This window comes from Galendromus occidentalis, unplaced genomic scaffold (genome assembly GCF_000255335.2).
Source record: "Galendromus occidentalis unplaced genomic scaffold, Mocc_1.1 scf7180000077527, whole genome shotgun sequence".
Taxonomy (NCBI): domain Eukaryota; kingdom Metazoa; phylum Arthropoda; class Arachnida; order Mesostigmata; family Phytoseiidae; genus Galendromus; species Galendromus occidentalis.
The window spans coordinates 727,911-740,005 of record NW_003805515.1 but is presented as its reverse complement, the minus strand read 5'-3'; the positions used below and the strand labels follow the sequence as shown (position 1 = coordinate 740,005).

The following is a 12,095-nucleotide window of genomic DNA, read 5'->3' as shown; positions in this document are numbered from 1 at the left end:
AAGTTCCTGGCAATCGATACTTCACACACTAAACGAAGCAGAACACAACTAGTGGGAGTCTCCGAAAACTGTAAGGTATCGAACTGAAAGCGCGCACATCGTTGCTCAGATAGCCAGAAAGATTTTTTGAAGCGGGCTCACGTCGCGTCGGTCGTTCGCTCTACGGCGGCTGGCGACGTTCTGTTTGCTTCACCAGACGGATCCGCCGGTGAAGTGCCGCCGCATGGTGGGCGGGCCATGGGGCGGGCTCTGGAACTGAAGTTGCCGTTCCATTGGTAGATGTCTGGTGTCTGGCGACCAATTAGTGAATGATTGTAAGTGAAAGAAGGAGGGAGGCGACTAAACTCAATGGTAGTGTCGTTCTTTTCGTTGCTCCCGCTGGTAACGTTGATGATGGTATCCGCCGCTACCGCCAGCGTATCGCCACCATCGTTGTTGTTGTCGCCGCCGCCGCCTCCCTTGCGACTGGTGGTTGTGGCGCTGTTGCCACCGCTGCTCCTGTCGCTGATGCGGTAGTGTTGCCGGTTTTGTTTTTCCACGCTGACGGCTCGCCGGTGGAAAAGATCTTCGGAGCGGCTACCGTCGCCACCTGGAGGGGGTCTAGCTCCATCATCCGGCAGCCAATATCAGTATGCAGTGATCTTCTACCCATCATTTCTGAAAAACGTGCGACTGTCGTTGCTTGACGGCTTGTCGGTGGGTGGGTCGGTCTGTCGGTCGGTCAGCCGAGTGTTTGGGCGGGCGGAAAGGTTGATTTGGTTGAATCCCTGGTCAACAGGACTAACTCGCTCGCTCGGAACGGAAAATCGCCTTACCGAGCTGGGCGATGACTCCGTACACGACGCCGTCGGGTGCAGTATCCGGAGCGCCACGATCGGTGTTGCTCTCCCGGGTTTTATGGACGGGTACCTGAGAAGAAGACTCCTGAGAATGTGACTACATCCTCGTTCTCCCTGATCGCGCTCATTCGCCTAGTCTGGAAATTTATCGGAGGGGTCTCCGATCCCTCCGAACGCTGCGCGTCAACCGCCTGGAGCTCGGGATCCGATGTCGTCGGCTTATCCAAAGCGGAACAATCCGATTCTTGAAGCCCATTCACGGAACGGTCCATTCATCCCGTGAGGACGAAGCACCCCGAGCATCATTCCGCCGGGGCGTAAGAGGCGACTCCACGCTAATTAAAGACTTCACAAAATACTTGTCAGCGCATCGCGTGCTTCTCCCGCGATGTGTGATATCCGAAGCTCTCTAATACCCGGAGAGCGATAATCACCGCGCGGCTTCTTCTCGGATGAGCGGATCTCTTCGATACCGACTTCGCCGAGGTCGTGGAGCTGGAGAGGAAGCGCTGGAAGGGGTCATGTCATTCCCCTTCGCTGTGTTCCATTCGAGAACTAGATGGAGTAATCTGAAATTATTCAGGCCCGCAAGGGATGGACGCTCGAGGACGCAGCCCGGAGCACTCATCGGAAAAGAGGGAAATATAGACTGTCGGAGAAAACGGATGAAGCATAAGCAGGCACCGATCGATGGAGAAGTTCATCGTACGTAGGGCGTAATTATCGGCATTGCCGTTTTTCCGCGGCCGTTGCGTGGTCCTCATCGACAACGCCATCGTCATATGTCGTTAATTCAGAGATACATCGTTCTATAATAAGAGTCATTATGAAGGAAAAAGGAACGAAGAGAGAAACTATGGGAGGCCATTGACGACGACGTCGACGACGGCAGCGGCGGCGATGCAACTGTGAACGGACGGAGGCTGACGAGCGAGCAAGAACTTCTGATTCGATTCGAAGATAAACGATCGAGACCAATCGATGTTTCCCATCTAGACTGAAGCGACTCGTGTTGTTAGTGTACCGATGACGAACAGCATGATCATCGTTCCTTAGTGCAAGAGCTGCCTATCAATCAACGAGTGTGCTCAAATAATGTCGCGAGAAGCTTCCACGGATCGTTCAGAGACTAACTAGCGAAATTCGTGGCAAGCGATACGCATCTAACCGCTAATGCCGCGAGGGATCGATGAGCTCAATAATCTATCCCCGTTCAAGAGCCAGGAGCGAGAATTGCAGAGGAGGACAAGATTCGAGCCGTTGAACGGAGACCCGACCGAGAGGAACCAGGAATCAAGGCGACTTGATTTGACTGAACTCGCCGAGCGGCCAATACAGCTGATCGCCCTCAGGTTCCCGGCCTTTTCCAGGTGTCCCTCTACCTGATCCGATCGACTGTGGGGAAATGCGAGGATCGGGCTCATGGATGGAGAAGAGGTGAACAATCGAACCCGGTACGACGTCCCACTCGACGTATCGCGGATCATTCGGGAAGACCCAAGTCTACACAACGTTAAGATGAAGTGTAAAGTCAAGGGAGCACGAGCCGTCGAAGTTTGAACAACGCTACCAGCTGCTTGACAGCTCAATCTGTTGCTTTGAAAATGAAGTGTGCAGACAAGCAGCCAATGAGCACCAACGGACGGAACGGACGATCGAGTGAGCGAGCCAGCGTAGGTACAGACGGATGGAAGGACCGGCCGAAGCTGATGAGTGAAGTCTTTGCACAACACCTCCCGACCAAAGCTCCTCTAGCTGCTAGGGCAGCGGAATATCCGCGGAATACCTACGCGTCAAAATTCGCAGAAAACTTGTAGCCTTGCTTCGCTTTCGACAGCTTCGTATGTCCGCTACTAGACCTGGATCAGTCAGTCAGTCAGTCGGTCAGCCGGCTAGCCGGCTAGCCAGTCAGTCAGTCAGCCAGTCGGCCAGTCAATCAACTCGCTTTAGCCAAATGTCACATCCACAATGAGATCCACAATGGCGGCTGAAAACAAAGCTGCCGATTGCTCTGACTCTGATCCGTTATTTCCCGCCGGTCGTCCATCCATCGGAGCTGCTGCTGCTGCTGGACAGAAGCGGTCGACCTCCGCCCATTTTTTGCTGTTGAATTTAATTAAACCTTACGCCGGCGTCTTCTAGTGGGTTGGCAGGACGTCCAGCCGGATGGTTTGCTTTGCTCGCTTGGCAAGGCAGTGTTCTTCTTTATTTCGTTTGCGTTCGGGAACGCATCCGGGTCGGACAGTCGATGCGGACGAATCGAGTCACGAGTCGCCATCGCTCCTGAAGATAATCTTCGCTGTGTTCTCGCTCATTTCAGCCATTCGAGGTGGTGCTAGCGGCAGCAGCAGTGGCGTCGTCGGTAGTACTATCGCCACCGTTTTCGGGGACGCACTCGCAGTCCATGATTACGCTCGCTCGATCGGTTTATTCATCTCGCTATCCGGCTTTCGAACAATAGACCTGAAGTTCCCCGGACTCGAGCCCGTGGAACGTTTCCACTTCTCTTTGAATGCGCTTCCACACCGCTAAGTCAGAGAACGGAAGATCTCGAGGGCTCGAATCTTCTTCTCCGGGTATTTCAAGGTCACATTTTGAGGTGGGGAGCTTTGTGCTCTCCCGACGATCACGGGTCGGAGGGCGGGGATGAGCTTCCAAGCAGTCGGTAAATTATGTCGACTCTCCGAGAAGATGACTTCCTAACTGGAGCAAGGCTATGGTTCATTGGCGTAGAGGAGCGGCCTCCTGATCTGCCCGCAGTTGCAGGCCGAAATGGGGGAATCGTATTCGACTCGTTGAAACTGTCTCGAATTTCTTATCTTCGAGACAAGGGGAGATTTTCCTCAACATTCGTTCGGCAGAACTGTACGTTCATATCACCAAGAGCATTTTTCACTCAAATCGTTCATTGATTGGTGTTCGCGAGAAGATTGAGTCTCGAAGGAATCAGCTGAGAAGAACGTGCACACCGCTTCCAGAATCGGATACTCGCCAGCGACATCTGCGGCCGGCGTAAGGTCCTTCGTTACTTCCTCGGAACAACGGCAGCTGAACATCGAATTTGTTGCACGCTCATTAGTCTCAGTCAGTCAGGCAGTCAGTCAGTCGGTGGGTCGGCCGGTAGGAGCGACACGTCGCCTGTCTCAACCTGTTGGATGATTGTCTTGGTCCTCTGCGCAGTTTTCTTCTCTTGCAGGCAATGCTTCATCTTCGCAACATCCATCCAGCCTTCCTAAATTCCGTCCATTTTCCCGTGGGCGTAGCGCAGCACCTGTCCGAGCGTCGCTTGTCCGAACTTGGCTCCCTGTCTGCGACCAGTACCACCTGTCGTAGATCACGATTCCAAATGCGAGTCGAATCTTAATTGTAATCACAACAATCGCTGGAACAGAAGTACCAACGTCGCTGCCGCCGCCGGATAGCGTTGGTGGACTCGGCCGGATCTTAGAATCTCTCGGTCACGCTCGACGCCCCTGTTCCCCGAGAACGGTCCCGCTCTCTCGTATGTGAATCCAAGTCGGTCACCGTCGTCGAGAGCCTGTGTGCCCGAATGCTCACACTTGAATGATCCAGCTCAGGAGCGGATCCATCTGCGGATCAAATAGCTCCGCTTTGGCGAAAACGTTTAACCATCGGAACAATACAACACGCACCCGAATCGGTATTCAGAAAATTCCGACAAGGACGACTCGAGAGAAACAAACAGGTTGAACGATTAAAACCGCAATCGCAGCTTTATTGCACGTTGCTCATTTCAGAAACAAACTTCCCGACAACAATTATACTCGACCACTGTGTGTTTAGACGAAATTGCGAGGCTCGAAATGTGCGACTACAGAGTTAACTTTGAGAGTCATGACTCCGGCGCCGAACCACGTCGCGATCGATGTTACGAAGACGTCGACAGAAGACGCTTTCGAAGTCATCAGAATGACTGTTGTGCCGAAATTGATGAAATGGAGAAACAGAACGAGTAGGAAACCGCAGTTAGAGGTGATGCGGAGCGGCGTGAACGTCATCACGATCACTTCGCTGCACGTGAGCAGACAAATGACTGCAATAGACAAAGGAACGTAAGAGGGTCCGATTAGACTCCTAGAATTTCCGAGAGCGTCCTGAATCCGATGAGAAGCAATGGGTTCAAATCTCCTCCTTCCAGAGCTTTTTCGTGCCTACATCGATAGTACAATAATACTGGTAATGATACCCTCGCAAATATTTGGTTTGACAGAAATAGCCAATAAAATGAATGATAGGGGCTACGTACAGTCTGTCATGAATATGCAATACGTGTTGAAGATGGCCGACACCGCGGCTTCCACATAACCGAAGAGGGTTACAAATGCGAGAAGGAGCCAGCATGATCTGACCGGGGGATAACAGATCAGCAAACAATGTACACTCGGCATCAGCACGCTGAAATGTTATCGATGACATTATCGAACACGCTCGCTAGTGAATGGATGTCATTCGATGATATAATAGATTTTTCCGTCTTTCCTCCATCATTCGGGGCATGAGGTAGACTGAGTCGACGAATGGGATCTTACAAGGCGATGTAAGCGAGCTCACGATTAGCCACTACGAAATCTCGCACGACGTCAATGAAGAGCGCACCGGCGACGATTGATGTCAGAACTACCAGATGGAGCCACAGGATGTAGAAAAGAGTGCGCAGGACGAAGACGCGCATGAAACTCAGCATAGATTCTGGATGTTCATATTCTGTGGGAGTTTATTAAAGATTAGCTTCTCGCCCGAGGAGCGTAGGGCTGGACTGCTGGACGCCTTTGGGAGTCCCGAACGAACCTTCTATCTTGAGTATTTTCTGCTTGTCGTCTTCTCCTTTTCCGAAGTAAACTTGAGGGTTTTTAACGCTGAAACACACAATGAGATATTTTTGATGTCGTTGTCTCGAGCGCGAGAGCGGGCTCGATCTCCGGTGCATGAGAGATCGCTGACCCGATTGTGGCGCATAAAATTTTCCCTGTAAAATGATCCCGATCTTGGGAGCAACATGACATGGGAGATCAGTCCTAATTCGAACCAGAGGCCCCGATGAAGACAGTTTCGAACTCTAATCTATATCGATGACCCGAGAATCTGATTCTCCAACACTTTGCCCCGATATTCCTCGACTGAATATACGTTCATCATATACGGCCCCGTTCATCGGGATTACCGGATAATAATCGATTGATCCGCGCATTCGAGCCGGAATGCAAAACCAAGTTGCCCAGCTGGACTCGGTCCGCTCAATCGGACGCTCTGCTTATCCGGGTAAGGATGAGCCATTTCTGATGTGATCCCAATAAGCGGACTATACTGTATTGTACATCGAGTGGTATGAGAATGCTGAGATCTTTCTCGTTCACCAGCGGCTCGATCACGGGAGTGATTATGGTCTAGACAAGACCTGGAACGGTCCTCTCCGCCGAATAAAATACGGAGAAAACAATCCGAGAGACATTGTGCCTTAGGGAGCGCCTGGAGACGATTATCACCGCCTACGCAAACTACGAGATGGCGGGATGCCTCCGCGGAAAACGAGGCAATTCGAGAAGTCGATCTCCTCGATCCGGCACAATACCGCCGCTTGCGTACTCCGACGTAGATGCGGGGAAACTTACAGTTTCATATCAGCGGCCAGCAGTGTGCACGAGTCCTCCGAGCTCTTGCGCAGACTGCCGACGCTCCGCTCTCGGGATCCTTCCCGCCGCTACTCGTTTGGCACGAGGCCAAAATCTTCTCCCGAAGCGAAGGTCCCAACGATAGATTTGCACTGAGGCTGCCTGTGGCCCGCCGAGGGCTCGACCGGCAGCCGACACTCTTTGACATAGGATGTCCGAACGGACACTCCCAACTTCGCAATAACTCCCCTTGCTGCCTGGAGCGAGTACATGGTTGTCTACGCCGAGGTACTTCCCTGGACTAATCTCGTGCATTTTTTTACGCGGATACTTCGCAGCCATGAGCTCGTATAGGATCGAGCCCAGAATCGGATTGAATCATCGAGAACGATACAAATCCATTACTCGAACGGCAGCACCAGCAACAATTGATTCCACTCATCATACTGGCAAATGTAGTACAATGTCTGGGTCGGTCACGACAACAGAATGCAGTTCCCCGGCTGACAGCGTGAACCCTCGACCCTGAGGCGGCAGCCATGGCGGCTGCCGGACGAGCCGTGAATTGGTTTTATGTAGAAGTTGAAAAGCAACAGAAAGCGATCTGGAAATCGTGGCTACAGTAGCTGAAATCGGGGAGACGGAAAGCAAACGTATTGATTGATGAACGTGGCACTGCTTTTTCTTCCCGAATAACGAAAAGAACTGATTCGAGAAAAGCAAATCATCGGAACTGAATCGACATTCATACAGCGCGTCACTCCGACGAATACGAAGTTCTCGTCAAAGCGTTTTCGCTCGCCAAATTCGACCGGTGAAGTTTCGATCTCCGTCGATGCAGCCCTGGACTCGCTATCCCGACACCACCCGTTGGACGTCGCGTACCGATGCAGCGTGCGCTCCGGCTGGAACGAGCTCTCCGTAGAAAGAATGTAAAACTGATGATACCATCTCGTCCAACGAAGGTTCTGCGTTAAATGCCCACCGCTCGGGTCCGCAGAACTGGTCGCATAAGTTTTTTGTTGTTAATTTTGAAAGGGCCATTGTCCGAGAGGATCGGTCCATCAAGATCCGACAGAGCCGAGCAGCGACCAACCGAGCAGGCGGCCAGTCATCCAGTTGGCCAACCGCCCGCCCCTTGCCGAAACAATACCCAACCGAGACGGTCGCTCACCGAACGCGTAGATAAGCAGGACGATTTGTGGCCCGCTGAAAAACAGACAAGACGAGCGACCTCTTTTGAAGGCAAAAGGCATCGCCCTGTTCCGAGACGAGAAAATCCGTCGTCGACCACCGGACGAATTATCGGGAAGCATTCATGCGAGAACAAGCAATGAGAACGCGCTTCTGAAAAGAATATATATATTGCGGATCCAGAGTGTGCGGCTGCTCGCGCACTTTGATAGACTTCGAGAGGCTTCCATGCAGCATCCAATCGGCTTCAAACTCTGTCGAGCCGAGGTGTCTCACAGTAATTGACCACCGTTCTTAAGAGAAGCGTGAAAACCTACAGCTTCACCTCTTACCCTCAGCGTTCAGGAGAAAAAGAACAACCAAGCAACCGAGGTAAATAAGTGTTCTCAATGATCACTGTCGCCGTCGTGTTCCGCCCGAGATGGCCCCACATTTGACCGAAATCATCCGCTGATTCATTCGGCGACCGCCGCCGCTATCGATCTGCCTTTGCCACAAATTCGAACGCAGGTGCCCGATCATGAGCTATTACCGCAATTGAGAGAAAATAAAATGAAGTAAAACTCGAGCCGCGTCCCCCTTCCTGAACGTATCCCGTTCGAGCCCTCAATTTGTAATTTCGCCTCACGAAATTTCCGTCAACCAATTTTCGACTTTTTCTTTCTTCCCCTCCATGAATGGAGTTCCGAGCTCGATTCGTGCTCGTTTACCGCCACCGCGGATCGAAGAGTGCAATTACCATTTGGCTGAGCGGGGCCAGAGACTTTTCTTCTAGGGAGCTAGATGTGAACCAAATCCGTCCTGGGACTGCGATTCGGACCTTTCATAGCAAATCGCCCTAGCCCACCCAATTGTCTTTCCGAGGACTCGTTTTCAGAATGAGAATCCGCGACTTCAGAATGAACAGGAACGCTCCGGAACGTTTCTGACGACGACACGTCCGGACGGTCAGTCAGACATTGACCCTTTCCGAATGAATGACGGAGATCGTATCGGCGCATATACATTCATTCGTATGTATGTTTGAATCTTGGGTACGGTCTGCGAGGTATCAATTGCCGTTCCCGATAAGAAGAATTATTCCTGGCTTAAAAGAATGAGCGAAGGAAAACACAACAATGGATCAAAACACACGGAATCATTTTGGAAGCCGTGGACTCCTCCATCATTTGGCCGCACTACAATTCATGTAGTCGTGATGGATCGCGATCCAACTGAATGGCAGAGCGTTCGGGCGGGCGGACCGATGGACGGACGGACAGGCGAACGACAGTCGGCTCAAGTCCACTCGAGTTCAGAATTGATTGATGTCGCGTCAGGCGATTTTCAAAACATCAACAGTACGGGGTGAAGAAAGAAAACACGAGGAAGGCTGACTGCCGATGTTCATTGAGCTTACGGTGTTGGCGGCAGCGAATTCTCCAGGGCGTCGTAGAACGACAGCAAATGGGCCCCGAGATTCTAGCAGTCTGGTCGACCAAGCAACCGACGGACGGACGGACCGACCGACCGGTCATGCAGTCACGACCGTGGCACTGCGGACATCCGGGAGGTACTGAGAATCAAGGCGATCATCGCAGTGGGTACCTAAGCCTACTATGTAGGTACAAACAACATGTTTCTGCTCTCATCGACAAGAGGCCAACAACCGGGGGCAGCAGGTTAAGCTCAAACTGGGAGTGGTTGCGGGGGAGTCCCGTCTGGCTCATTCCGGCGCTTGTGGTGACGTCGGCGACAGCGATGACGATCTTGATGATGATACTATTACTCACTTGAGAGATTCGAGAGGGGCTTGGCGGAATTTTCTCTTCGAATCTCTTAACGGAATGCGCCAAGGGGAACAATTTAGGTGTTGCCCCGTCCGCGAGGCGGTCCAACAAGCGGCTCATGCACGGGAGTACAACCTTGAAAAGAGCCAATCGGGTCAAAGGTCTGACCCTTGATGGAGATTGTGGTCTAATCGACTCGAGGTCCGGGCGGAGCCCCAGTTCCGAATTTCATCGCTAATAACGACACCGCGAACGAGATTATCCGTGGTCTCGAGCCGCCATGGAGGCGGGGACCGTTGGGAGGATTTTCGCGCTTTGCGACATCCTGTGGACGGGGAAAAGCCTCGTTCATCAGAAAACTGATCCAACGTCCAGATTGTCAATGGAGATCCGATGAGAGCGTTGCTTGCGGTTGTTCATGTTGTCAATCAGACAGGAGCAGCTAGAGCAGACAGCGGTTCATGGAGACTCATTCGAAGCTTCATCGATTCCGACGCCGTCGTGTCAGTCAACCCGGATCCGCGGGACCTTGACCATCGCCATCGTCGGCGTCTTCTGGAGACGGTGACGACGAGGAGAAAAAATCACAAGATGAGACGCAAGCGACGATAGGCCCGCCTGTGTCGCCTCTGGGTGTGTCAACCACTCACAGATTATTGCCTCATTATCTAATACGATGTTATAAATATCTCCGCGTGTAATACGAGGAGCTCTCGTCCGCGGGAAATTGAAGCCGAAAGGGGAGATTTCTTTTTTTCAGGCCCCGCAACGAGCCTGCTCTACTCTGAGAAGTGCAGTCGATCGACATCGAGTGGATATTGGCTGTCAGAAGTTCAGGCCGTCAAACGGGGCGCGCCCGGAGGACGAATTGCGGAATCAGACTCCTCAGAAGACATCGCCTCAAGTTGATGAGGGTGCACCCTGGTCCCCCCGTCCCCACAAACACACAAGGGGAAGGCGTCGTGCCTCGCACAATCAGGGGAGAACTTCGCTAGGGGTCGCGTTCGGACCTCCCCCCCCCCCCTCTTTTCTTGTCGGACCAACAGTTCAGAACTCAGGAAAATTCCCGAGGGACTTCGCCCATTGAATTCGTACGTGACACGAGCGGTCCCAGCATTTCGAGATTCCGACGCGGTACGGCGAAGCTGATGGACCGGCGGAACCCATTCCAGGCGACGAGTGTTCGTTGAAACGAGGGTCTCCCCATGAAATAACGCCTCGGCGGCCACGCGATCGGAATCAGATGCAAAGCTTATTCTTTGAGAGGATCCATACGAGGTGGCTCGTTGTGAGAGGGTTCAACCGTGTTCCTGCAGTGCTCAGACAGCCAGGGAGGGGCACCTGTGAGCAAGCTCGGGACGTAACGTAGCCGACTCAGCGGTATACGCGGTTTGCGATTTCTTTGAGTAAAGTGATGACTCGTCGAGAGATATTGGTAAGGAAGAATCATGGTGCCCCATTCGTTTGATGCGATGCCATGCGACTCCCGGCGACGGCCACCGCCGCCGTCAGTCACTCAGTCAGTGAGCCCGCACGCCTGTCTGTCCGACGAACGAACTTACTGGCTGGCTGACTGACTGAGTCCGACCCACCGACGGACCGACTGTTCGGATGATGTCGTCGTCGTTGTATCTATTGATGGGATGCATGTCGTTATTCAATTCGTACAAACGCACTAAGTGATACCTCACCGCCTCCTGTTGATCCGATCCGCGATGCCCCCATACAGGTCGTGACTTCGGAGGTACCAAGGTCCGGCTCAACGGAGGGCGAACGTAACGACAGGTCATAGGTTTGTTGGGGATTACAAAATCCCCCGTTAGGCCTCTGCATGTGTGGGGGTGCATCAACGAAATTAGCAGGCGGGACACTCTGATTCTCTGTCGTACACGAGAAGTGATGAGGCTCGGCTCGTTCATCCGACAGCTTGACTGGGACAAAACCTCATCGAATGAACGCAAAGCTCGGAAGTCATTGACAAAGTAAGAGAATCACTGTTAGACTAATCCGGCTCTTGCCGCGCTCAGAACTCTTGATAGATGCAGAATATTTTTTTCGCTATCGGGATGAGGCGATCGAAGCGGGAGCGGGACTCGACGGATTGCTCTGCTGGGAAATAATCGATGAGAATGTGCGCGTTAGTGTGTAACAGCAAACATTATCATCTCCTCCCTTGACTCTTTTATGGCCGCTTTCAGCCAGCTCTGGTCGGACTCCAAACCCCGAGACGAACTCGTGAACGCTCTCCCCAGCCTCCTCGAAATCGTGACCATATTCCGTCCGAGCATCCTGGTTGTACACTTCGAAGCCATCGTTCAGGAGAAGATGCAGGTCGAATGATTGCGGAGCTAGGAAGCCATCCCGAAGCTGAAAAAATCCATCGCTCTCGGGAGGTATCCGATCGCGAGGAACAGGATTCATAGGTAAGCGGTTTTAAGCGATCGGTCACTTCTCTTCCGATCGATCGAGTCACATGTCGCCAATTACGTAAATCTCCATGGGCTCATCGCGGAGATCGCGGTGAAATATGAAAACTATCCCGATCCTGGAAACAGGGGCGCATACAATATATTCGGATGCCATAAAACAACACCACGAGCGTAGTTGCCGGCTCCAGAGAATTGAGCTGTAGAGAGCATAAACAAACATGTGTGCTCGTAAAT

At 52.4% G+C, this 12,095-nt stretch overlaps 1 protein-coding gene across 1 annotated transcript; it reads right to left on the bottom strand.

Annotated features, from left to right (window-relative positions):
* Positions 1 to 4,639: 4,639 nt before the first annotated feature.
* On the bottom strand, positions 4,640 to 6,477 carry LOC108864873 (protein lifeguard 2-like). The gene is made up of 5 exons (XM_018641259.1): positions 6,470 to 6,477; positions 5,649 to 5,716; positions 5,390 to 5,564; positions 5,107 to 5,255; positions 4,640 to 4,893 (listed from the first exon to the last, which is right to left on the bottom strand). The coding sequence occupies exons 1-5, from the start codon at positions 6,475 to 6,477 to the stop codon at positions 4,640 to 4,642; spliced, it is 654 nt and encodes a 217-aa protein (XP_018496775.1).
* Positions 6,478 to 12,095: the final 5,618 nt, after the last annotated feature.

Bases quoted from the DNA above. Each gene is read 5' to 3' on its own strand.
- LOC108864873 (XM_018641259.1), bottom strand. The intron at 5,565-5,648 runs GTTCGTTCGGGA...AAACTCCCACAG, and splicing joins GAAAATACTCAAGATAGAAG to AATATGAACATCCAGAATCT. The intron at 5,256-5,389 runs GTAAGATCCCAT...ATAACATTTCAG, and splicing joins GAGCTCGCTTACATCGCCTT to CGTGCTGATGCCGAGTGTAC.